Source organism: Prunus avium, chromosome 1 (assembly GCF_965620075.1).
Source record: "Prunus avium chromosome 1, drPruAviu1.hap1.1, whole genome shotgun sequence".
NCBI classification, from domain to species: Eukaryota; Viridiplantae; Streptophyta; class Magnoliopsida; order Rosales; family Rosaceae; genus Prunus; species Prunus avium.
Genome location: NC_142284.1, coordinates 50,790,895 through 50,816,961, shown reverse-complemented (window position 1 = coordinate 50,816,961; position 26,067 = coordinate 50,790,895). Strand labels below are relative to the sequence as shown.

The 26,067-nt window shown below is 38.2% G+C and overlaps 4 protein-coding genes and 1 pseudogene across 8 annotated transcripts; 1 reads left to right on the top strand and 4 right to left on the bottom strand.

The window, feature by feature from the left end:
- Positions 1 to 2,778: 2,778 nt before the first annotated feature.
- On the top strand, positions 2,779 to 5,449 carry LOC110761909 (subtilisin-like protease SBT3 pseudogene; annotated as a pseudogene).
- Positions 5,450 to 6,769: 1,320 nt separating this feature from the next.
- Positions 6,770 to 9,904, bottom strand: LOC110761908 (putative serine/threonine-protein kinase At1g01540). Its single transcript, XM_021964492.2, has 7 exons — positions 9,045 to 9,904; positions 8,660 to 8,764; positions 8,367 to 8,489; positions 8,117 to 8,287; positions 7,886 to 8,015; positions 7,595 to 7,804; positions 6,770 to 6,954 (listed from the first exon to the last, which is right to left on the bottom strand). Exons 1-7 carry the CDS (start codon positions 9,713 to 9,715, stop codon positions 6,799 to 6,801), a joined length of 1,566 nt encoding a protein of 521 aa, XP_021820184.2. The 5' UTR covers positions 9,716 to 9,904; the 3' UTR covers positions 6,770 to 6,798.
- A 1,620-nt stretch (positions 9,905 to 11,524) lies between these two features.
- Positions 11,525 to 13,116, bottom strand: LOC110761960 (transcription factor bHLH95-like). Its single transcript, XM_088245335.1, has 3 exons — positions 12,581 to 13,116; positions 12,071 to 12,492; positions 11,525 to 11,961 (listed from the first exon to the last, which is right to left on the bottom strand). Exons 1-3 carry the CDS (start codon positions 12,879 to 12,881, stop codon positions 11,863 to 11,865), a joined length of 822 nt encoding a protein of 273 aa, XP_088101461.1. The 5' UTR covers positions 12,882 to 13,116; the 3' UTR covers positions 11,525 to 11,862.
- Positions 13,117 to 14,296: 1,180 nt separating this feature from the next.
- Positions 14,297 to 17,158, bottom strand: LOC148297973 (transcription factor SPATULA-like). 2 transcript variants are annotated; one of them, XM_088245331.1, is made up of 6 exons: positions 16,530 to 17,158; positions 16,193 to 16,288; positions 16,037 to 16,102; positions 15,890 to 15,955; positions 14,711 to 15,034; positions 14,297 to 14,632 (listed from the first exon to the last, which is right to left on the bottom strand). In XM_088245331.1, exons 1-6 carry the CDS (start codon positions 16,953 to 16,955, stop codon positions 14,525 to 14,527), a joined length of 1,086 nt encoding a protein of 361 aa, XP_088101457.1. In that variant the 5' UTR covers positions 16,956 to 17,158; the 3' UTR covers positions 14,297 to 14,524. The 2 variants fall into 2 exon arrangements, with proteins under 2 accessions (XP_088101457.1, XP_088101455.1); XM_088245329.1 differs by having other exon boundaries at positions 16,193 to 16,291; positions 16,530 to 17,156.
- A 3,343-nt stretch (positions 17,159 to 20,501) lies between these two features.
- LOC110761933 (putative E3 ubiquitin-protein ligase RHG1A) lies at positions 20,502 to 24,228 on the bottom strand. Of its 4 annotated transcripts, none has more exons than XM_088247064.1 (2): positions 24,088 to 24,228; positions 20,502 to 22,368 (listed from the first exon to the last, which is right to left on the bottom strand). In XM_088247064.1, exon 2 carries the CDS (start codon positions 22,275 to 22,277, stop codon positions 20,517 to 20,519), a length of 1,761 nt encoding a protein of 586 aa, XP_088103190.1. In that variant the 5' UTR covers positions 22,278 to 22,368; positions 24,088 to 24,228; the 3' UTR covers positions 20,502 to 20,516. The 4 variants fall into 4 exon arrangements, with proteins under 4 accessions (XP_088103190.1, XP_088103187.1, XP_088103188.1 ...); XM_088247061.1 differs by lacking the exon at positions 24,088 to 24,228 and adding an exon at positions 23,590 to 23,924; XM_088247062.1 differs by lacking the exon at positions 24,088 to 24,228 and adding an exon at positions 23,422 to 23,582.
- Positions 24,229 to 26,067: the final 1,839 nt, after the last annotated feature.

The window sequence follows — 26,067 nt, the reverse complement described above, 5'->3', positions numbered from 1 at the left end:
ACCTTAGATACAAGCCTGTTACTTCCTTCAATGGCAGCAGTCAAAGTCCACAAAGAAAAGCCGAACAGGGAACCCAAACTCCACCATGAACGTGTCTCTCCATCTCGAATGAGCTTGGGTGAGTAAGGGTGAGCTGCAGATAAATGCCCCATCTCCCCTGATGTTCTTATTTTTAGTAAAAGCCCAATTTTGTAGCTTCTATTATTTTCAGAACTAATTACGTAAATTTGAGTAGAGGTTTCTTTATATTTAACAGGCCCAATATATTCTTCTTCAACCCCACAAAACATAAGAATTTAAATAAAATTTACAAAAAAAATTCTATAATGAAGTTGACATAAAAATTAAGAAGACATTATTTGTGATTTACATTTTAAGCTTCATTTTAGTGTTGGGCTATACTAATTTTTTCTTTTTTAAAAATAATGGAAAAAACCAAGTATAGCCAGGCGGCTATACTATTTTTATTTAAAAGGGTTATTCGCAGCAATGGTCCCTCAACTATACCCCAAGTTACACTTTGGTCATTCAACTCAAATATTAGTTGTAGAGGTAACTCAATTAGGTGTTTTGTTGCACCGTTAGTCCTACCGTCAAGTCTTTTACTTTTTCTATTTAAAATGATGACGTGGCAAGCATCTCTTAGATTATTGATGGGCAGATGTGACTTTTCAATTAAGATTATTTGTAGCAATGATCCCTCAACTATACTCGAAGTTACATTTTGGTCACTCAAGTAGGTGTTGTGTTGCACCATTAGTCCCTACCGTTAGAGAGACTTAACAGTAGGACTAACAGTGCAACAAAACACCTAATTGAGTGACTTCTGCAACTAATATTTAAGTTGGGTGACCAAAGTGTAACTTAGGGTATAGTTGAGGGACCATTGTTGCGAATAATCCTATTTAAAAAATTAAAAAAAGGTAGTATAGCCGCGCGGGTATGCCATTTTTATAAAAAAAAAATTAAAAACTGCATATAGCCATTTAAAAAAATTAAAAAAGAACCCAGTACCGCCACCGGCTATACTATTTATTAAAAATTTAAAAGAACCCAGTACAACCGGGCGGCTATCCTATATATTAAAAAAATTAAAAAAGAGTATAGCCGAACGGCTATACTATTTATAAAATCATTAATTTAAAAAAAGAGGACCAGCCTAGTGCCTAAACGCCCACGTGTCCAAAAAAAAGTATTAAACCGTAGTATAGCCGAGCGGCTATACTATATATTAAAAAAAATTTAAAAAGCATAGTACGGCCGTTCGGCTATACTATTTAAAAAAACAATTTTAAAAAGCAGAGTATAGCCCACGTGTCAAAAATAATAATAAAACCGTAGTATAGCCGCGCGGCCATACTATATATTAAAAAAAAATTTAAAAGCATAGTACGGCAGTTCGGCTATACTATTTTAAAAAACAATTTTAAAAAGCAGAGTATAGCCGGACGGCTATACGATTTATGAAATTTTAAAAAAATAAAAAGAGTCACGTGTCAAAAACAGTAAGCCTGGTACAGCCGCGCGGCTATACTACGTATAAAATAACAAAATTTTTTTTTTAAAAAGGACAAGCCTAGTGATTAGGTGCCCTCGTGTCAAAAACAATATAGCAGCACGACTATACTCATTAAGGACATTATATTTAGAAGGTAGAGCCGCGTGGCAATACTATTTAATAAAAAATATATATTAATATAATTAATTTAAAAAATTTAGTATATATTATTTTTATTCAATAATATGTGAAAATTATGTGTATAATACGTGAATTTTGTGTGTATTATTGAAAATTTTATAAAAAAATACTTGTATTAAACTTGAAAAATATATACGTACATGTACAATATGAGTATTGTACGTTTGCTTTTAAAAAAAATCTGAATTTTACCGAGTCTTTAAGACATGTACAGAACACAAATGTATTATTGAAAAATACATGCGTACGTGTATAATACAGTATTAAACGTGAAAGTGCTAAATTCTTTAAGTAAATTTACCATCAGAAATCAAGTTTCAGTTGCTTGCCACCCTCAAAGCAAGCATTTTTGTTTTTCGTTTTTCATGCTCTCTCTGTCTTCCTCCTTTGTCTTGGTTGACCCGATGGATATGAATCCAATAAAGGCATTGCCCAATTGCAAGGTACAACTCTTTTATGTTTTGGATATTATATCATGAACTTTTAACCTAGATGATAATGGGAAAGGGATAAGAACTTACTAGTAAATTTCAGCTTTTGGTTGCATTTGAAATTTTACATATTCAATGTGAAAAAGCTGGAGCATGCCTGCAAACCCAGTTAATGTCATGTGGACCCGTAACATATAGCCCTTTGGTATTGTGAATGGATATCTGAAATGAAAACAAAAGGCATAAAAAAGAACAACCTCTGGGTGGCTTGACTTGGCATGCAGATTGGTTTTAACTTTCAACAGAGTGATGAGAACTCCTAAAGATTAGAGTTCAAAGAAAGGAAAAAGACAGAAAAGAAAATCCAGGCCAACAAGAAGCCAGACAAGGAGGACGAAAATCCAGGCCAACAAGAAGCCAGACAAGGAGGACAATCCAATTGATCTAAATAGCAACGAAAGAACCTATAGTACACGTTTTGTTTTGGCTAATGCAGTGGACTATTTCCCCTTTTCAATGCAAACACAAGAAACCAAACAAAATCCAATATCATTCACAGTCAAGAACTTGACATATGGAAAATCGACCAGAAAGTTTTATTAATTAAACATGGACATTGAACATAACGTTCTCCGCAATTAAACAAAGAAGGTCAACATCATCCCACAAGCAACACAACATGGTTCCTATAAAGCTCAACAATCCCTCCATCTCCTCTGCCATAAGATTCATAACTAGAAAGATGGGTTTGTACAATGTGATCAGTCTGTTACTGTTAATGTTGCTGCAAATAACCAATGCAGCATCAAATGCTGAGGAATACCAGACATACATAATTCATATGGACCATTCTCACAAGCCTGCATATTTCTTGACGCACGAGGCATGGCACAGGTCCACCTTAAAATCATTGTCGTCGACATCTCCTGCAGATCGTGATGACAGTGAAATGTTGCTCTACTCATACAGCCATGTCATGCATGGATTCAGTGCCAGGCTCACACCCTCTCAGCTGTCTAAATTGGAGAGTTCGTCAGCTCATGTTGCCACTTATCCGGAATCTTTTGGCAAGATGTTCACAACACACAGCCCCAAGTTTCTTGGACTCAGACAAAACCTTGGCTTATGGCCTGCTGCCTCATATGGCCAAGATGTGATCATAGGGATCATTGATTCAGGAATTTGGCCAGAGAGTGAAAGTTTTGGTGACAAGGGAATGTCAGAAGTGCCAGAAAGATGGAAAGGCGCGTGTGAAAACGGAACAGCATTCACCCCATCTCTCTGCAACAAGAAACTCATTGGCGCTCGATCTTTTAGCAAAGGGCTTGAAGCTGCAGGAATAAGCATCTCCAAAGAATATGACTATGACTCGCCAAGAGACTTCCTTGGTCATGGAACCCACACATCATCAACAGCTGCAGGCAATCATGTACTCAGTGCAAGTCATTTTGGATATGCAAAAGGCACAGCAAGAGGGGTGGCACCGCGCGCACATGTTGCCATGTACAAGGTCTTGTGGGCATCAGATTCAGAAAAGAGCGCAGCTACTGATGTGCTTGCTGGGATGGACCAGGCAATTTCTGATGGGGTTGATATCATGTCACTGTCTATTGGCTTTGACTTCCTTCCTTACTACAACGATATCATCGCCATTGGTGCTCTTTCAGCAATTGAGAAGGGGATTGTTGTTGTCTGCGCTGCTGGGAATGATGGTTGGGCTGAAAATTCAACATACAATGGAGCACCCTGGATCACAACAGTAGGAGCTGGCACGCTTGATCGTAGTTTCACTGCAACATTGACTCTAGACAACGGCTTGACAGTGGAAGGAGAATCATACTTCCCAGAAAGCGTTTACATTTCTGATAAACCATTGTACTACGGGAAAGACAATGCAAGCAAAGCAATATGCTACTATGGGGCATTGGATCCTAAAGAAGTTGCTGGAAAGGTAGTCCTCTGTGATAACACCATGAAGACGGATGTTGATGGACAAAAGGAAGAGGTTCGGAGTGCAGGTGCTTATGCTGGAATCTTCATGACAGATATGTCACTTTTAGACCCACAAGACTTTGTCATTCCAGCTCTAATTGTGCCAATTTCTACTGGGGCTTTGATTAGAGAGTACGCAACACAGGCCAATACAACAAAAGTTAAGACCTTGACCTTTGTGCACACCAATTTGGGGATAAAACCAGCACCACAAGTAGCATTCTTCTCTTCAAGAGGACCAGACCCGATCACTCCAGGCATTCTAAAACCAGACATTCTTGCTCCAGGGGTTGACGTGCTGGCTGCAGTTGCACCTAACAGGTTGTTCATAGAAGTAAACAACTATAATCTGGCGTCAGATTATCAACTGATGTCAGGGACATCAATGGCAGCACCCCATGTTGCTGGAGTGGCTGCTCTTCTAAAGGCTGTTCACCGCGAATGGAGCCCAGCAGCCATTCGATCAGCAATCATGACCACAGCATACTCCCTCGACAATACTAAGACCACCATAAAAGACCAATGGGGTGGTCTTCCAGCCACACCTTTGGAATTTGGTGCAGGCCACATCAACCCAAACAGAGCCATGAACCCTGGACTCATCTATGACATGGATGTGCAAGATTACATTGAGTTTCTATGTGGTCTTGGATACACTGCTGAGCAAATGAGTGCTGTTATCAGGCGAAATCAATGGAGCTGCCACCAACAGCCTGCTGAACTGAACTACCCTTCTTTTATAGCCATCTTTAATGGCACAGACGGTTCTCCGAAAGCCAAAAACTTTAGCAGGGTTGTGACAAACGTGGGAGACGGCACATCGATTTACAAAGCATTTTTGGAAGTTCCTAGTGGAATGAAGATTGCAGTAGAGCCTAGTAGTCTAACATTCACTGGGAAAAATCAGGAGCAAGGTTTTGTTTTGAGGGTCGAAATCGATAACGATGCTCCTAAGGTGACCTATGGTTATCTCAAATGGATTGATCAACAAAACCACATAGTGTCAAGCCCTGTAGTGGTCATTAATTACTAGAGTTCATGTCATGATACTACCAGCATATTCATGCATAGAAGGAAAAAAAATTGAACTTCATAGCATCTTCCAGTTGTTAAACTGCTACTCTTTGACAGTCTTTGAACGAAGAGAAACAGAGAGTAGACAAAAAAGAAGATCAAGATAAATAAAGAGAAGAAAGATGTGGAATCTCATATTGTTTCCTGACTCATTTCTATTCTTATATATCTTTTGAATAAAGTGGTGCGAACACAAGATTTCTGGGTAGTTAGATTCTAAATATACGAAGAGCATATCAATTATTCAGGTTCTTTGTTTTTCTTTTGTTAGTCCATCCAAAGAAGAGTGAGAAATTATATTCTTGTAGAATATCTTTTTTCTTCTTGAATAACACCATGAAAAAGCTTCCATCTTTTCCTTTTCTACAGTAACAGTAGCCTATAATTAAGGGCAAGGCTTGCTCTTTTTTGTCATACGATGTTTCGTTCAGAGACATTCAACTTTCGCGGGCAGTCGTTGCCTTTAGTTACTTTCTCCCCGATTTGCCGTGTCGGTGGTCTCTGATAGTCAAACGCATAAATCATGCGAGCTAATGACCCTATATTAAATTATTCTTTTCAGTAAAAAGAAAAAACCTGAAAATTCATAAAATCAACAAATATTAATTATAATTTATATACAAAAATATTATGAAAATCTCCAAAACTTAGGAAGGCATTGGCATATGGGCACATATGTCATTTCATCAAAAATTGGTACCAGGCGGCAATGTACAGCTGCGAGAGGTAGAGCCCCATGGAAGACAAGTCCTTTTTTTTAAAGTGCTGTTTCTCTTTACTATCTGCATTTTTCTGTTTAAGCGACATGTCAAATACCACAGATTTTCAGTCTAAAAGCGAAACAAAAAGAAAACAAAATGCAAACCACCAACAATGCTTTTGGTGTGGGGCCTAATGAACAAAGAACAAAAAGCCCCCTTCAGAAAAATACAGAAAGAGAAGGTCCCTCTGATGACTTTTACATTAACACCAAACCAAACCGGCATAAAGCATAATTATATGGGGTCCAAAGGTTGAACACCCTTATGGTTTATGCATACAACATTCATAGCTGTCAAGGTTTCTTCTGCAGCAGAAACAAACCCCACACCCTTAAAGCCTGTGACAGAATGCAATACAAACTCTTGTGAATTTGTAGGACCTAAGTTATTCTAAGTAAACCTAAACCTAGCATGAATGCTGTTGATATTGCCTCTTAACTGAAATTCCCTAGTAACAATGCCTGCATGTTGTTCTTTGTCAGTCAAAAACTTCAATAATCAGAATTTACAACTTACCTATTCAGTGAAAAAAATTGGTTCATATTAAGGCCATAAGATTGCGATGATTCGAGAATTACTGTTTATGAAAATTCCCTTAGGACCGAATTACCATAGAAGAGCCGGTGCAGTGAAAAACAGTAATCTGGTTTATTTCAATTACATTGAGAGAAAGGAGCGAAATGCTAGAGAATCCACCTAAGTGCAAGCTCATATTGACATCAATGGCTATACAGGGGAAGTAATTAACAGCTACACAATTTAACCTATCCCTAGACAGAAGCATAGGGGCAAAACAAGGTGAGTCAATTCACCTTACTCATGAAACTGGTGACTGGTGAGGCTAATGCTCTTCTTCCAATTCTCGCTTTCTCCATAATGACTGGTTAGTTTGGACACCACTGTCATACCCACTACTATCACCTGATTCAATCACACGCTTGTCCATCCTTGAAGCATCACGCGGTGACCGTCCATATTCTCTTCCAGCCCTGCGGTCCTGAAATTATTGACAGAAAAATTAATCATGGATGAGAAATAAAATCCATGCAGGTAAACTTTGTTTAACATGCTTTCGTGTGAAGAAAAAAAAAGAAAAAAAGAAGAAGAATAGGGCAAACCTCATTTTTCTATAAAAGTTCTTTGAATACAATTAGATCAATTTACAGTGAAAAATCTCATGTGGAGACTATAGACCTATCAATTCATAATAATCTTATGTAACATGAGTTGCTTACACGCAAAGCACAAATCAAAATTTAAGATGAAACCATATATATTTTTGGCGCATTTGCGATAACAAGATCTAGGGGACTCCAATTATTTATCTCAAAGATTTGCACATTATATCAAATCGACAATTTCTTAAAACACTGGATCTAGGTAAAAGAAATGCAGCACCCATGCAACTAATGTGAAATCTAAATTCCATGCCAATCTTTAATCATGTAGAAATGCTTGTATTTTTAGCTAAAGAAATAGATAAAAGGTTGTCGGTAGTTGCAGAATGCAAGTCCATGAAGACAAATAACGAAACACTTAGACAGCAGTTTCAAACAAGGTTTCGCTTCATAAATCAGCTAGGAAATAGACATCCAGCTGGTAAGATTAATTAGGGGAAGAAATGAATGCAAACTTACATCCCGGAAAGGGAACTCATCGGCTTCAAGCATATGTACCACATGCCCCATTTTTGGCCTCTTTTGAGCATTCGGGTCCACGCAACGCAAGGCAACCAAAAGAGCACGCTTCAGTGCCCTTGAAGAAGGTTTCTCTGGTAACTTAGGATCCAAAACTCCCTCGGCAGTTCGATTTGTAACCATTGCTTTAAGCCACTCAACTAGGTTCACCTGAAGTTTGATCACCAATCAGTACCAGTTATTCTGGTTGGAAGACAATGTTATCAAGTAATCTTGATCATGAAAACAAACCTCTCCTTGAGGGCGGCTATAGTCCACTGGGTTTCTCCCAGAAATTATCTCCATTATAAGAATTCCGAAACTATAAACATCACTTCTTTCATTCAACATGCCAGTACTAGCATATTCTGGAGCTACATATCTACAAAACAAAACCAAATATGTGATTCAGTTTTGCAAGAACAAGATCATGACTCTCCAGATACAAAGCACGTAATAGGCAAGTAGGGAGGTTAAACTCACCCGAATGTTCCCATCACACGAGTTGTCACGTAACTCCTTTCTGAGCCCAGGAGCTTTGCTAAGCCAAAGTCAGATACTTTTGAATTCCACTGCTTATCAAGTAATATGTTGCTAGACTTTATATCACGATGAACGACCTTGGGCTCAAGCCCCTCATGCAAGTATGTCAACCTATAATGTTCGTAAAGTTTTAGTTACGATAAACAACAAAGATTCAAAAACAACTGAGGTTATTCAACTCAAGGTATACCCTTTCGCGGTCCCAAGTATTATATTCATACGAATCTCCCACGTAAGAGGGCTGGTAGGCCCAACATCTCCATGAAGCCATTGTTCCAAATTTCCATTGTCAACATACTCATATACAAGCATCCTATAAAAACTCAAGTTTATTAGCGCAATCATTTTAGGAAATTATATTATACTTAATCCATAAAGAAGAAATCATCAGAAAGATTTTTAACAAATTAGCCATCAACAGAATGTCTTGCATTAAACAAAAGATCGAAAGAATATACTTTATAACAATGAAGGTAAAATTACCTATGAGCTCCTTCAGCACAATAACCAAGCAACCTTACTAAATTCTTATGGCGAACACGGCCAATTGCTTCAACTTCGACCTTAAACTCCTTCTCAGCTTGTCCCCTGAACCAAGCCAACTAAGCCATTAAGCTTTCTCATGGCCAACTCCCCAATACAAAGGTCATGCAGCAGCTGGAACATAAATAGTATATTTTGCCCAAATGCATGAAAATCTAACCAATTTAGTTCACTGCCCAAGCTAAGGTCTCATATTTCCCAATTGGGTTCACAGTGAACATGATAATAATCTCGAATGACCTAGAACTAGTACAATCCATAGCAAAAGTTCAAAATAAACTCTGCAAAACACTAACTACACCATAAAGAAGCGAAATTTACATACTTGTTATTGAGCAAATTCTTGACAGCAACCATATGATTATCCTCAAAGATACCACGGTACACAATTCCATAGCCACCTTCACCAATCACATTCTCATCAGCAAACCCATTAGTAGCATCCTCAAGCTCTCTGAGAGTGTACCAATGGCCCCAACCCAAATGCGAAACTTCAGGCACAGCCATCAGCCCCTGGTCCCCAGAACGAGCCTCACCACTCCCATGCGAGGACCCGCCTCCCTTCTCCGGGTACGAAATCCGATGGTCCTTCCCAATCTCAATGTGAATTCTTTGTCGGCCACCACCACCAGCGGGGCTCTCATGATCCTCTGGCTGAAGAAGCAGGGCTTGGGCTCTGGTTAAGGGCTCCGAGTCAGCAACCGGGTCGGGGTGGTTCTGGTGCTGGATGGGATTCGGGTCGGGTACTGGGTTCCGAGCATGGTCGATTCGGATTTCTTGGATCTCCTTAGAGACGTTCGGGATGGTTGAATTCTGATTAAAGGTCTTGGCTTTTGAGGAACTACTGTTGCGCCGTGAAGTGAACCAGAGTGATATGAGGAAGAGAACCAGAACAATGGCTGCTCCTACACAAATTCCCAAAACAACCCACAAGTGCAAACCGAAAATGGAGGTCCGCTTTGAGAGCTGGTCGTTCAGAAACGAGTACCCAGACATTGTAATAGTCTTCACAGAAGAAGAATGAGAAAAAAGAAAGAAGAAGAATGCTTAGAGTGGAGACATAAAGTCAGACAAAGAGAGAGTATACAAGGGACAGTGGGGACGCTATAAATGAGAGAAATTGAGAAATTGGGCTTGCTGAGCTCAGACTGAGTGGGGTTGAGAGAGAGCCAGCACAAATCATGATGAGAATCCTCCACTAACCTTCTTCTTATGCTTATGTACAAGTGTAAATCCCTGTGCGTGTAATTATGGTGTCTATTTCTGGTCTAACTTGTATTAACTATTGTGCTCTCCATTTTTATCCTATTTTGACTTCATCCAAAACATATAACGTGTTAACATAACAATGTACCTAGCAATGCAAAAAATATCAACAGTCTTTTGTAATAAATATTATGCTCTATGTGGCCTTTTTTACGAGATCCACAAGTATTTATGATTATGAATTACTTGTAAAAAACGTAAAAGAAACTATATCTCACTCTAACTCTTAAAATAAACTCGTCAATTTAAAAAATAGAGAAACTAGTTGTAGTTGTACCATACTCTTCGACTATAGAATTTGTTTAGTTATTCTACACATTGTTTTAAAATAGTAAACAAAGTTGGGATACTCTATTAACTTTCTTCATTAACTATGATTTTTTAATTCCCATTAATTATAATTATTTTGTTGTGGGCTATTGACAATTGCTCATTGGATATGGTGCTGACTGGTTTTCTATCCGAAGATTCTAGTTTTGTTAATGGGGCCTTAAGTCTTGTTTGGTATACGATCCTTTTTTTTATAATGCTTGAGGAAAGAATTAGGAAATCCGTGGCCAAGGGAAGAAAATGATTATTGAAAGGATGAGAGGTGGGAGGTGGTGCTTTATAAATTTAAGAGACGGCAGAATTTGATTCCTTATTATTAAATTGAAGCTTTTAGCTGCTTTTCTTCCAATGTTGGATTTTGTGTTTGACTCTGGCCATCCAGGATATTATAAATAAGAGACCTTTTTAATTAGTTTTTTTACTTAATTATATTTTAATTGAGCCTGAGTTATGTGTCATTTAAGATTAGGATTAGGATTGCATTGTTTTCCATCCCTTAATATCATTTTTACTCTTTTATTTTAGAAGTAGGTTAACATCAAACTGGGGTGTCTTCTTTGGGTCCACTCTAACTGGACACTAGTGTTGTGTAAAGTGGACTTGAAGATCAGAGAGGCCGGTAGCTGGCGAAAGCTCTTGCTCTTGTGCTAGAGAATCTCAATTTCCCCACAAGAATTTGAGATTTTGTTCTTTTCTTTTTATTTTTATTTTTCTGTTGGAAGGGAGTGAGGTTAGAAATGTGAATGGGTTAGGGTTAGGGTAATTGGTAAGGATTGTGATTCCCCCTTTGCAAAATCGACTCCCTCTACTGTTAAGTGGAAAAAAAATGAAGAAGTTAAGCGAATTACAGACATGCTTTTTAAATCAAGTCACATAAAGCAATTTTGGGCAAAATATTTTCACAATGTATATATACGTAGGGTAATTTTCTGTCATTCTCTGAGGTCATTGTTTAGCATTTGTCAACATTTTTCATGCACCATAAGTCATCAAAGTTAGGTTTGGAAGTAAATGATAGGCACTTTTTTTTCTTTTCCGTTTTTGGTGAGTGGCGCATCTTAGGTTTGATGCCATTGCCATCTCATTCTAAAGCGGGAGCGTGCGCATGTTTTTTTTTATACCATCCTTGATTGGAAAACGAAAAACAAAAGAGACAAAAACAGAAAATGAACATGTTAATGTGACTAAACAGTGCAACAGCCATGTGAATGTGCCATTTGTTTAAGGGGAAGGACTGAGACAAGTCTAGTAGTAGCTGCTGCCAGCAGTCATATTGTAGGGCCACGTATGAGTTTCTGAGGTGGATTGGATTTAGTCCCAACCGCTGGAGAAATTTTTATAATTTTAGCTAATTGGGTTCGTCGAGTAAACTTAATTTTTTGATCATGGAGAGGTCACAAGGCCCAAAACAAATAGAACAACTAGCCCATTGGGCTTATACACACTACTCATGGTCCAAAAACACCAGCAAGATCATTCAGAAGTCAGAACAGTTGACCAAAGGTACATAAGTGAAAGCAATTTTCTACAATATATATCAAGTGTGTTCAACAGGACAAGAGCCACAAATTTATTTCACCTGCTGCTAGTTTGAATGTGTCCTCTACTGATAATGTCTCAGGGAAATGATCACAAGCTCCACCCGCCTGATTCAGAAAGAAGAGTATAAAGCCAGCAGATTAATTAATCAAGTGATCATTATAATTAAAATTAATATTTTGGGTTACTAATTAAGCATGAATTCTTAAGACTTACATGAGCATGGATCATGTACATGCAACGATATTGATCCGAGGAGATGTGAGCAGAGACTACATCCAGCTCATGCTTCTCTAGAATGTACAAGATGGTTGTCAAGAGCCCTGGCTTTCTCGGCGAACAAACACTGAACTGAGCATCAGGGCCGCAAATGTTCAAGACAACAGTTGGCGAAAACCACGTCTCGAAGCAAGCGGGAAAAAGAGAAGCTGGGAATGCATTTGTGACCATCAAGTTCTTTGATGGATGTAGATGATCAGCCAAAAACGCTTCCCTTGTCTCACCAGCTAGCTCTGTGTTTGATGCTATCAATGCACTAGTGCTCTGGAGTTTGTCGAGCTTTTGTTTTTGTTTTGTTTGAAGAATTTTTTCCAGGGACTTGATATATGTCACTGCCTCATCAACAATGGTGGACTTATCTGCCTGCATACACATCATTGAAACATAACATATATATTTAGACTTGCATTTATATGATCTAAAAGAAACTTTGAGTTTGAAGATTACATGCCTTAGCTGGAAGCTGAGGAAGCAGAGCATGAAGGCTAGAGAACATGTCCCTCATCTTCTTCCTTCTTTCCCTCTCAGTCCAAGTGTGCATGCCATGCTCTGATTCATTACCACCACCACTTGCAGCCTTGCCACTACTTTCTTTGATCACCCCTTTCTCCATTAATGCAGACCCTGAATTAAGATATGAGTTCACATTAACCCCCATCATTTCTAGCTTCAACAACTCTCCACCACCACAAGTGCCTAAATTGGAATTGGGAGATCCCAAAACAGAGTTTTGCTGTAAGCAAGACATTGGGTATTGGCTAAGTGGTCTTATAGATGGGGGGAAAAAGGTGGCTTGGGGAGTTTCAGAATTGAGAAAATATACAAAGGACTTGGTTTAAAAGTTGAATGGGACGTTTTCACAAACAGGTGGAAGGTGACAAAGGTAGTGATGGTAGGCTTTTTGTTGAGCTTTGAGGATTATGATTAGGATTTTGGGCTACACAACAAAATACAATCATACGAATGCCGTTATTTTGGCGTCCAAACAAAAAACGGAAGCTAATTTTAGAGACTTCTTCTTAAGCCGGGCCCTCCAGTCTTCACTTTAATTTACTTATTCACCCTCCTTCCCGCCTTTTATTACCGAATCACCATCCCTCCCACCGGTTTCCTTTTTTTTTGGTTATAGTGTCTCACTCTCGAAGTCTCAGTGGGTACATCATCTCTTCGTTTTTTTTTTTGCCAATTAAAAAATATAATGAAATCCTAATCATAGTTTAATGGTTTGCCTATTAGACTATTTTAGAGAGATATATATTTTTTGGGTGCTAATTTTGTTCTTTTTAGAATAGAAGTTGACAGATAATGGAAGTCCAGTATAGAATAGGACTAATAAAAGGCTATAATCATATTTTATTTTTTTTCCGGTTTCAAGCATATCAATTAGGTTATATATCAACTTCCCAATTAAAAAAAACAAAATTCATTATTTAAGGCAATACTAATCTTTAGGCAATACATATTAAAGTATAATCCATGAGCTATGTCTTGACTAATATTTTATTCATTTTCTTGATCATCGAAAGATGATGAATTCGAGCTTTGAACCTCTTTTAACATTAGAAAGATAAATACTAATATAAGATTACCTATAATCATGTAATTCACTTCGTTACAAAATTTCATGGACACTTGCAACTTCAATGTTATTATCATAATCTGCCTAAGCTCACATGAGTGAAAACTCAACAATGGATTTGATTGGAAGACATGAACTTTCTCCCCCAAAATAGCCAAGACCAACAATCGTATCAGTGGCATGTTGGTGAATTGCAGAGAAGTTGGAGGACGAATAAATTGCAGTTGGCATGAAACGGCCGTTATGACAGACAGGTCTTAGGTGTATGAAAAGGAAAGAAAATCCTGACACCGAAACTGCAGCCAAAGAAAAGCATCGCATCCTTTTCATACATTGTCTCATTGCAGAGAATGAGACAAACTCTTCTGATCTTCCATAAAAAAACGCTTTCTTCTTTACCTGTAACGCTATCGCTACTCATCAGCCTTGTACCCATTTGATGCCTTACCCGAATTCTCAAACATTGGCATTCCAATGGCATTTCTGATAATAGTTCATATGCCACTGTATATAATTAAGGTTTTTCGGGAAAAGAAAATAAAGATCATGGACAGCAATTGAGATATGAGATATCCATCCAAAGCTACAAAAGACCATGGCTTTATAAATGGCAAATACCATGACTGGTGAGTATTTTTATACAAGTACAAGTTAAGAAGAATCGACAGTAAAAAATCCCACAATCGTGTCGATCTGTTACACTAGAAAAATATGAAATATGTAACCTGATCAAGTTTTAAAAGTCAGCAGTTTGAAGGACCATGGTTGTTTCTTGGTTGAAGAAAAGAACTGTATGAAAACAGGCTGCAATGTCATACATCCGGCCGCTTTGTGGACAATATGTCGACATGTGATGAAGAGTTCTTCCCAGTCTCGCTGATATCTAATTTTGCTTGTGGTTCACCGTCTCTGAAGAGTTCCTTCACATGGCAAGAAAACGAACAGTGTTAGTTCCCAAAATTCTAATATATTACTTCTGCCATTCATGCTAGATTTACCTTAGAAGATGTGGGGACACTGAAGGGTCTGTAAAGAGCTTGAATCGATGGTTCAAACCCATATGTGGCTTCCGATGTGGGGACATTTGCAACTGAAGGTAAGACCATTGGCTGGTTTGAGATTGTGCATCCAGGGGAAATATTAAACGCAGATTGCATCGGGTTCTCTTCACCCTCATAAAATGGACTTATTCCTCTGCTAGATTTTGGAAATTTATTACTTCCTTCTTCAAGGCCTAATCCCATATGAGGCAACTGCATAGGCTGCATGACTCCTGGTAAGCACATTGGATGCAAGCTCAATCCATTTTTCATTGTTAACATCTGCAAATATAATCAGAAGCAAAAAGTATATCAGCTTTAGAATACTAAATAAATTTCCTTCGAAGACTCTTTCAGCATTATGAAAGAGGGAGTGATGAAGGAGATTTTAAAGAAACAACATTTCAAGCAGCAGTCTCATACACAAGACAACCTAATTTAGCTGTGCATCCCAGAAATCTTTCAAAGGAATCCCAATTACTGTTAGATGTCAACTAAAAAACTTTGTCCTCCTCTCATAGAAAATAAAATTGTGCATCATCAGAGAACATAGGTGCTGATAGGTCGGAAGATGAGTATAATGGGTTCTTCAGTGGATGAAAGCAACACTTTATGGTGTCAAACGAAGATGCCATAACAATGTTAATATAACAATGCATACCACATAGCATATCATACAGGGTCCTGATCTATTTTACTCAAGATTTTATATGATTATTTCGGCATCCCCTGCCACATGTGGCTACATTTTATGTAATTTTTCATTGAGTTTGAGAAGTCTACCAAGTTTCCAGATAAGAAACGTTGGGACATTTGCTGTTTATTAAGAATTACTGCAGCAGCACAGTTTAATCAGGTTTACATTAAGTGCTTCACCAAGAGTTTTTTAAACTTTAGTTCATTCTAAACCAAGTCAGCTAGAATCAAACCAATTGTCACTCAGTTCCGCTTCAGAGCAAAGTTCTGTCTTTAATTGTGTCGCATCTTATTGCCACACCAAGCAGCAAAAGTAGCAATCAGTAAAATCCATTTTATATTTGAATTTAGACAGCATTTAGACAGCGGTATATCAAAAGATCCCAATTGCTCATAATCTTAATCAGAATTATATTCACAAAACAGTGAAAACGATCTCACCTGTACTTGAAGTTGGAGCTGCTTCAAATATTCAATTGCTTCATCCAGCATTGAAGCCTTATCCGTCTTACAAAAACAAGAGAGCAATGAAATTATTTGAAAAATAAAGCACAAAAAAGGCTGTAGAAGTTTTTGTTTAAGAGTTACCTTGTTCGAATTTGGAATCAGGTTCTGCAAGGCTTTCATTTTCTCATTGATCCTACTCCTCCTTCTCTGTCCACCAATCAATAAAACCCAGAAATCAAAATTTCATTTGTCACATGCTCAAATCTTAAACCTTTACACAAGGAGAAAAGAGCCAACCTTTTCCGACATATTATGGACCTCCGCAGCTCTGCTCCTCTTGGATAAACTACGCGGCGGAGCTGGGTTCAATGGCACCTCAGACCGGTCGTGACCCTTCTAATTCCACCAAAAGCCCCCAAAGGTTTCAAATTTCCACGCAATTAAGGTTGAACAAACTGATACAAATAGAGCTAAGACAACAAAAATGCCATCTTTGTCTTTTTATTACTGTCTTTTGAATTGGGCCAAAAAAGAAGTGCGGCAACAGAATTCAAAAGTTGCTTCCTTTAAATGTTCTACCTAATTTACTTAGCAACCAAACAGAATTAAGAAAGAAAAAAAAACAAAGAAATACCTCACTATCATAGCTAAAGTCACCGAGATCATTCTCAGACGAAATCCTTCTCCCCTTCAAGGACGTGTTCGCGTCAGACTCCATACCTTCTTTTACCTCTGCCTGGAAATAGCCACCGGAATCGGTGAAATCGAAACCGGACGAAGACTCGACAACCGCAGCAGCGGAGTTCCCGTCCACGACTCGCCGGTCCTCCGATCGGGCGAACCGGTGATAATCTTCATGCCTAGTCTCCGAAATCAAGACCTCGGTCGACGTCGTAGTGTGGTGCGGCGCCACTGAGGAATGCAGTAGATGCGTGTAAGTGGGCTTAAAGGGCATGCAAGACGAGGAAGGGGAAGCGGAGGAGCCGTGGCCGTGGAGGAGTTGGCTGAGAATGTTCGAGATTTCTTCGGAGTCTGGAGCTGTCCCGTACAGATCCGCCATAGTTGAAAAAACCTAAGAGGACGAGAAATTCAACAAAGTGCAGTCGTCGATACTCAGCTGGAGGAAGGAGGGAAGGTTCTTAGTTTGTTAGCTTCGTCATCGCTCCTTTGCTTTCTCTCCACTTTTTCTTGGTGGCTTTGGCTTCTCTCTCTCTCTCTCTCTCTTTTTCTGTGCAGTCAGTCCGTAAATCTTTAACAAAGGTTTAAACCTCTAAAGCTCGCAATTTGATTATTCTCCCGCGCTAATTGTCAATTTCTCAGATACAGTATCTTGTTCAGAAATTCCCATTTATTTAATTGTTTTATTTACTTTTGTTTTTGAGCTCCCATTGTTTTTGGTATATTGCAGATTGGTCCCTTGTTTTTTGTTATTTACCATAATGGATCGTTTTCATAACAAATTGTTGTGTGACCAATCATAATCTTTAGGGAGATTCACTATTATACACAATATAATAGTACAAATTATAAAAACACCTTATATAAAATGGACTTTAGAAACACACCCAAAGCTCATTTACAACATAACAAAAAGGTTTTTAACTTCTTTTAAATTACAAAACTGCAATTGATTTCTTAAAACAACCCAACTCCAAAATCTCATAAAAAAGCCCAAAACACTCAATAAGGCATCAAAATAATTTAATAATCAAAATTAAATTCAATAAGGTCAGTTATCATTTTTTTGGTTTGTTTATAAAAATTAAATGGTGTAGGATTTATCTATATTATTAGTGCTAAGAATTGGTATATAACTAAATATCTCTAATCTTTATTCTAAACTACTCTTAATGTAGGGCAAACTTGTACATTCAACGGTTATTGAACTCGTTTCTCTTAAGAATTTTCAGAATCATAATCATGAAACATAAGAACATGAGAATACAAAGATTGTTGGAGATATTCTTAGCTTCCAATCATACTATTTCATTCATGAAATTTAAATTATTTTTTATAAAGATAATATAAATAAATTGGAAGATAAGATATTTGATAACTAGTAGTCACAACACTTTATCTCTTCTCGAATTTAAGACCTATAGCTGGTTGGCTCAAACAAACTATTTTTTTGTTGTTGACGTTTTTCTATATTTTACCTAGGAAATTTCAGTTAGGTCCCTTTGAGCTGTTAACTTGTTACAGTCAATTTGTCAAAAAACGAAAAACCCAATAGGAAAAATTCAAATAAACTTTTTTCGTGTGTGCATTTCATAATTTTTGTTACTTGCAATAAAAATAAATAAACAAATGTGCGTTGTTCAACGTCCTAACGGGTTAAAAGTCAAACACATCATATCATGTCGTTCATCACCGTCTTATCCAACCAAGGAAGAATTTATGAAGGGGACCAAAAAGTGCAATTCCCGAGGCGCCCTTTTGGTGGCGTGTTATTGTGTTCCTACAAGCTCTGCATCACACGATTTCATTTTCAAAGGCCTACTTCTTCTGTCTCTGTCTTGTGCCTCGTCTTTTTTCCTTTACAGGAAATCTACCTACGCCTTGCCTTCCAACCCTAAAAGTGACCCAAGAACCTGACAGAGGAAACAGAGAAGAATTTCGACTGATTGACTGTTATGAGCATTTTGATTCATGAGCTTGATTGAAGCTTCTGCCTTGTTTCATGGTCTGCTTTGGCTACCATAGTTGTTCAAAGCTAAGAAGCTTCATGCATCAAGTACAGGACAAAAAGATGAGCCTCATTGACATTTTCTGTAAAATATCAAAATGGGCACCCTAGAAGTGAAGACTATGATCTAAGACCTTACTGCATTGCATAGTTTGAACAGAAACTTGGAACAATCATATGCTTCAACACCATGAAGTTGCAAAGAAAAGGCTTAAAAGAGAAGCATAGATATTGATACTAGTTTGTTTTGAAATCTTAGCAAGATGTAACAAAAAAATCTGCAGCACCAATGGGGTCAAACTATTACAAAACATAAAAACCTAATCATTCATTGATAAAATGAAAAGTCACTGCCAGTTTTGCTTTTCCAACTTTGAAATTTGCTGCCTCCAATAAGAGGCCTGGTTTTAAATAAAAATAACAATAATAGTAATTTTCCCTACGACTACAAAATAATTAGTTATTTCCACTAAACTTCAATCTTACCAAACACCACGGAAAGGGGAGCATGAGCATCCACCATCATAAAGCTGCCCAATTCCATAAGGAACCCTCTTTAACCTAATTTGAAGAAAAACTAGCTGCAAAAACATAAGGGAACCCCCACAAAAACCCAATCAGAAAAACTAGCCTCAAAACACAGATGGGCACAATTCTTGGCTCAGCCATTGTTTTATGCAGTTCGCCTGTGGAAATCATGTCCGCATTCAAGCATTCCAAGATCTTCTCCATCATTATATTCCTCCTGCTTAACGTATAATAAGTCAGCAAGATAAAACAAATGCTAAACACAGTAACACAGAGATGCGACAATACTGCCGTCATTACCTGACATACACAACATGGCTCTGTCTCCTGAGATCCTACTGCAAGATATACTTTCTTATTTTCAGATTTTCTCACTTAACCCGTGCTCATCAATGCAAGCCTCTTCCAGAGCCAATAACTCCAACATTAATAATAAAGTTTGTTTTGTCCTCAGTAATCTCATTTATACCAATGCCAAACCACCACAAAACCACACCCACCCCCCCCCCCCGGGTAGTGTCAGTTACCTCGTAAGACATATTATCAACATCAAGTCGCATATCCCTATGCCGGTCATGAATATCAGCCACCCCAAAAAGAACTGATTGATCAAGAATCATAACAATCATGACATAAAGAAGCATTACATGTCCCAAATTCACACGACAAGAAAATATCACCCATAACAGCTTACATAACAGCCTATCAGAATACAATAGCCCTTCCCCCAAGACATGATACTTCCCAAAACATTCCAAATCATGCTAAAAGAGAAAATAAACCTAATTGAAGGCTCTCGCCCCTACCAAGACCCAATGATCCTTTTCAAAACTGAAAATTACACTTCAAGTATACAACTAACATCAAACCTTCATATAAGCACTCACGACCCAAGTCATAACCAAACCAAATTGCTGAAAGAGACAAGAAAACTTATAAGTCTAAGACATCATACTCTAAAAAGAGAACATCCAAACGTATCGTACTGAAAAAACTTGGAAAAGAAAGAACATATCTATATAATTATAAATACTCATAAGAGACTTAAACATACAGACACGTATATCCCCAATCATACAATCTTACAAAAGAAAGAAAAGTGATCCCATAGTACGAATTATATTTCTTAAGCTAATATAAACTTAAGTGATACAGATGAAAAAGCCCAATATCTACCCAACCTACACATTCCAATATCAGATACCCACTAAATTAATATTTTATAAGACCTTGAAACACTTTTAAAAAGCATATATCTTCCAACCGATACCAATCATCATTGCGGTCATAATTATAATCAGACATTTGATGGTATCAGAATCAACAGGTGATTAAGAACAATTGTGAGTACTCCTGATATTCATCAGAATGCTTGAAATAATATATATATATATAGAAAGGAAAACCTCACAGCCAGAGAAAGAGAGTTCTAAAACATACCTCAGATACAAGCCTGTTACTTCCTTCGCCAGCACCAGCCAAAGTTCGTAACGAATAGGGAACCCCAAGTCCACCATCACCATGTCTCTCCATCCAAGATGCTGACCTTGGGTGAGAATGATGATGACCCTGGTTACCAGCACCAGATGAATTACCTATCTCTGCTGATGATGCAGGAGCCGAACGCAGTGGCAAATAATTGGTGCCCTGGCTCCCAGACTCATTACCAGTAGCAGAAAACAATGATCGACGAACATATTCAGATAATCTTCGAGGAAATTGCGGATGTGAATTGTGATGAGGAATCCACGTAGGTGCAGATGCTGGATGAACACTTGAACTTGAGCCAGTCCGGGATGCAGAAGCAACATTTCCAGGAATACTTGCATTTCCACCGGTTAAATTTCTATTGGATGCACCTGCAGGATGCCGAGCGGAATTTCTCAATTCAGTTGCTGGTACAAAAATAGGATGATCCAAAATGTGTCTTGCCATGCTTCTTGAGTTCACTTCTTCACGCGGTGGAGCATCCCTGTCTCCAAAAACCACAGAATTGGATAAGCTGCCAGTTCTTGAGCTAGAACCTCCTCCACTCCATCTTAATGATTGCACATTTTGTGGCAAAGCAGGAACATGGATGACAACTGGCTGGTTCTGTGAACTCATATTATCTAGTGCTGGTGCTGGTCCCAGGTCCATATTATGATCAACTGGAAGAAGACTTGGTGAATGCTGGGAAGACGAGACACCAGAATGCCTAACAGCCCTCCCTGTTGAGAACCTAGCAGAGGGTATAGAACTTTGTTGATTTGAAGGATTGATTCTCACACGGAAGTTCCTGTGAGAGCCTTCTGAACTTCTTCCAGCATTTGAATCAGGAAGGCTGTCAGAAGTGAGCTCTCTCCCTCCTGCCCCAAGTCTTGGATTCCCCTGTTCTGAGGGGGCAGATATGCTTAGGCTGCCGCCTGCATTATAGTGAGCAGGAATAGAAGGCCTTCCACCACTTTCTGTATGCTGAAAGTAACTACAACTTCCACTTACGGAAGACTGTCCTATATTTCCCTCAATAGCCTTTCTTTTGCAAGATACACGACGACCCTCCAATGAACAACCTGGTCTGCCATCATTCTCTCCAACTAAAAATCCAGCACTTCCAGAAGGAAGCATAAAAGGATCAGAACTACTAGGAGGTCGAATTCGCTCATTTTCAGATACATTATACTTGTATGTATTTGGACATTCCATGACTTGACTATTATCACCACCATGACCCACAAAACCCGCATTCAAGTTCAGATTCTGTGGAATTGCATCAGAACTGGAACTTTGTGTAAAAATAGGATTCACGTTGTTGTCCAGTGAAAGGTTATTAGTTGGTTCATAACGCCGCTCCTCTGACCTTGAAGCAGCTTCAGCACTAGGATCCACTGAAGAAGACCATCCAAGTTCTGGTTTCCGCTCATCACGGCTTACCTCACTTTGTGAGTTGCTAGAACTAGGTTCACCTAAGCACCATCTGCTCAAGTGCTGTCGTTCATGTCCCATAGAATTCACAAACCCAACATTCATATCACCGGGCGATTGTACATAGTCTGGCATCCGATTTTCTGCAGGATTACGTGTGCTATTCCAGCAAATCTGCTGATCTATAGCATCACTTGATGTACTTCCATGGTCAAAATCTAGCATTTCAGGCAAGGAACCAATAGTACCCCTCTGCCCTTGCATTAGGGCTAATATGAATCTCCTTGTAAAATATATGTAAAGAACTTGAAGATATCTTCAGTACAAACAATACGTTATGTGCACTTTGGCAGACCTGGCACAACAAAGTAGAAGAAAGGTTATAAACATTGATGAGCTTTAGAGTAAGTTAGAGGTACACAATTATGTTATAAGAGTAAGCAATCTTTTCTTTTTCTCTTTTTCATTGGTAAGTGAAGCACAAATCTTCTACACAGGCCTCTGTTGAGGCGTGAAAATGAATGCCTAATTGGAGGAAGAGCCTAGAGTGTGAACAATGCCTTTTTTACTTCTTACTTCTTTTAACCTCTTGCTAATGTTCTTGTTTTACTTAAAGCCAAGAAATACCAGAATATGCATGAAACTACATAGGTATGGAAAGTACAACCCCTACTTGAAAATATCAAATCCTCCATTACTGGCTACTGATGCTTTAGGGTGACAGATGAAAACTACCATCTGTATTTGCACAGCCACTAGAACACCTACTTGACCAAATGGGAAGACCCACACTGAGCTTCGATTAATGATGAGGTAATGACTAATCAACCTGTGCTATCCTGACCAGCTAGCAGTTGTTGAACACCAGGATAAAATGTTCTTTATCATGTTGCATCAGTAAAAGGAGTGAATGACCGAATGTGCAACAAGCATCCCAAAATGCATAAACACAAGACACATTTCCAAATATCACAAACCCCGCTTATTAAACCCTTCCCAGGCAATTGAATTCACAAAAAACTAGGCACCCACCAGTCAAAAGATCAAAGTTGAAAGCACAACTATGTCATATAATTGAAAGGTGCAAGCTTTCAAACAGGCAACTGACTACACACACAGCACATGATGAATAATCGTCAGTATAATTAGAGATGGACTGATCAAACCCATTTACTGGTAAAATTTCAAGATCGGTTTCACCCACTGACAAGGTCAAATATGGATGGCCGGAAAACCTTATGCCAAAATCTCATTTCAAAGCAGCTGATATGAAAAGTGATTCACCAAATTAAACAAATGACGACCCAGAAACAGATATCAAATATTAAGGACATAGAAGAACAAAAAACCGATAAGAAAGTAAGAATCTTTGGGTTTGTTAGGAAAGGTATAAGGGCTTCATACATACCCTTGCCTTTATATTTTCAGCTCCGTGGATTAAACATAACAAGCACAGAAAGAACAAAACAAAGCTGAAAACCCATAAACCAGATATGAAGTCTCTCAAATCCAGTCTTATCAGCAACCGATCGATTGAAACCACAAAGTAAGGAATAAATCTACAAACCATACATACCCAGATGAAGAAACCGATCTATGTAAAGAACATGGAGCAGAAAATCAAAGAAGAAGCCCGGAGATTCCGGGTAGATGATGAAAAGACATCTCTTTTCTTTATTTCTCTGGAGAAAAATAAATAGGTGAGAAAACAAAACAAAACAAAACCCACTGAGAGCAATGGGGTTGAGAGAAAGGGAGAGGCTTTGGCCCTATGGGTGGATGAAATGAAATGTAGAAAGAGAAAAGGAGAAGGAAAGAGAGATTAAAGAGGACGGTAATCTTTAATTTACGAAATAACCCAAAGAGAGAGAGAGAGAGAGAGAGAAGCAAGGAGAGTAATGGTCATACAGAGCAGTTTCCTAACAAAGTAATGAATAAACATAAAAAATTTAAAATTTAAAATTCAAAATAAAATAAAATAAAAACGAACAACATCACCTACTAGGTGTTGTGTTGTGGGGAGGGTTTCAAAAGGTGCGATATGTTGGGGACTTGGGGTTGGGGGGCCGCTTACCAAATGGCTCACGCAGGTTGTCCTGATTTCTTTCTTTTTTGGTGTTGAACTTTGAAAGCTTAAAACTTTGGGTTTTTAGTTTTGGTTTAGTTTTAGTTTGAGTTATGCTCTCTCTCTCTCTCTCTCTCTCTCTAAAACCCAACAAATAAAAAGACCAATTGGCGTCCCATTTGCAGCCCCACAACTCGCTCTTTCACGCCAAGCACCTGTTGCCCTCTCATATAAATATTATCACACACCCTCTCACGCCTCACCATCACATTTTCACATGCCCTGCTCTGCTGCTGGCAGCTGCTGCTTCCCCCTTTTCCCTTTGCATTTTTCTTGAGGAGCCCTTTCTGACTTTGTGAGAGGAATTTGAGCTGTGTTTGAGTTGCCCCACACGAAATTTTAGTTATTTTTTCTCCTTAATTTTTTTTAAAAAAAATACTTGCATGAAGAAAAAAATAGTGAATTCGTATGAGCACACGTGGCATGCTATGATATCGTGGGTCCCAACTCCTTTGGATGACTTTGGATTATGCTCACCTTCCTAAAGATCTGGCTTGGTGTGCTTTTATATAGGACTAAAAAAAAATTGACCAACTATTCTCGGCACTCTGTTTCCCATTTACATGGTTGGAAGATTTTTTCAAAAAAAAACCCCAAAATCAATTATCTTTTGGGTAAGAAGCAATAATAGTGGGATCCCAAAACAGAATTTTACCCATATGGGTCATTTTTTTATAATTATTCTGTCGGTACAATTTTAGTGCCAAATGGGTATGGTTGTTCTTGATGCCTCGATCATTTTGGAGACAGCAAGAGCTTTAAATTAACATTAAAAAAATTTCCTTTTTGTCTTTAAGAGACAATAGGAGGAGGAGAGGAGATGAGTATTAAAAAGAGGTGTGAATGGAAGAAAGACCTTCTAATGCGTGTATGTGTCCCTATTAACAAGTATCCAAGCAGGTTCTCTTCTTCTCCAACTTGTTTTTATAAATGGCCTTGCCTACCGTTCATATCTCAATCGTGGGCCTCTTTATTTTACGTTTGTTTTGGTCTTATTTGTGCTTTTGTTTTTCTATTCTCTCTTACCTTTCAAAGCTGCTTGCTTCCCTTTTTTTCTTTTTTTTTCCTTTTTTTCTTCTTTTTGTGTGTGTGTGTGTGTTTGTGTTTTAATTTGAAAACCATTATTATTAATATTAATTAATACATATCTTATTCACTAATGAGATAAGCTTGACGATTCCTCCACCAAAGAGAATAATATTAGAAATTTTGGTGCTTTCTAGACGATGGAGAAAACTTGACATGCTAAAACTCTCTAGCTACGGAACACGCCAAGGGGGCTAAGATTAAGCTGAGCCCAGAAGAATATATATATATTTTGAATAGTCTATGATAAAAATTCAAGACAAGGCATAATGGGTTTTGTGCAATTTGACACTTGCAATTAAACAAAATTACTTGAGGCTAGTAGTGGGGTTATGTGGTGAGATATAGACAGAGAGCCAGTTGAATTGGGAAGGGTTGTGGTGGTGGTTGGCTGAGAATGGGACCTAATCTTTGCAATTACTCTCTTAAATCATTTTTTTGCCTGAAAGGTGGGTGGTGTAGTTATTGAATCAAAATGAATTCTCCAAGTCCAAGGGAACAAAACCCATGACCCTTATGACTTCATGAAAATGCACATGGGAGAAGTTTGGGTCTCAGTTTTGTATATGGACACATAAAGAGAGGCCAACTAGGGGCAGATGTTTTTAATAAGTAGCTTTGAGGGAGCAAGATTGCCTCAAAGCAAGGCAATGAATTCTCATACAAGACAAGATGATGAAAATTGCTCCAAATTACCACATAAAAAAAAGGGCACCGCACAGATGCACATGGTAAACTAATGGCATGAACAAAACAAAGGGCTTGGAGAATCCTTGTTTCAACGTCAACCTCTTTTTATCTTTTTTATCTGAGAAGGAGAGAGATAGAGAGAGGCAGACAAAT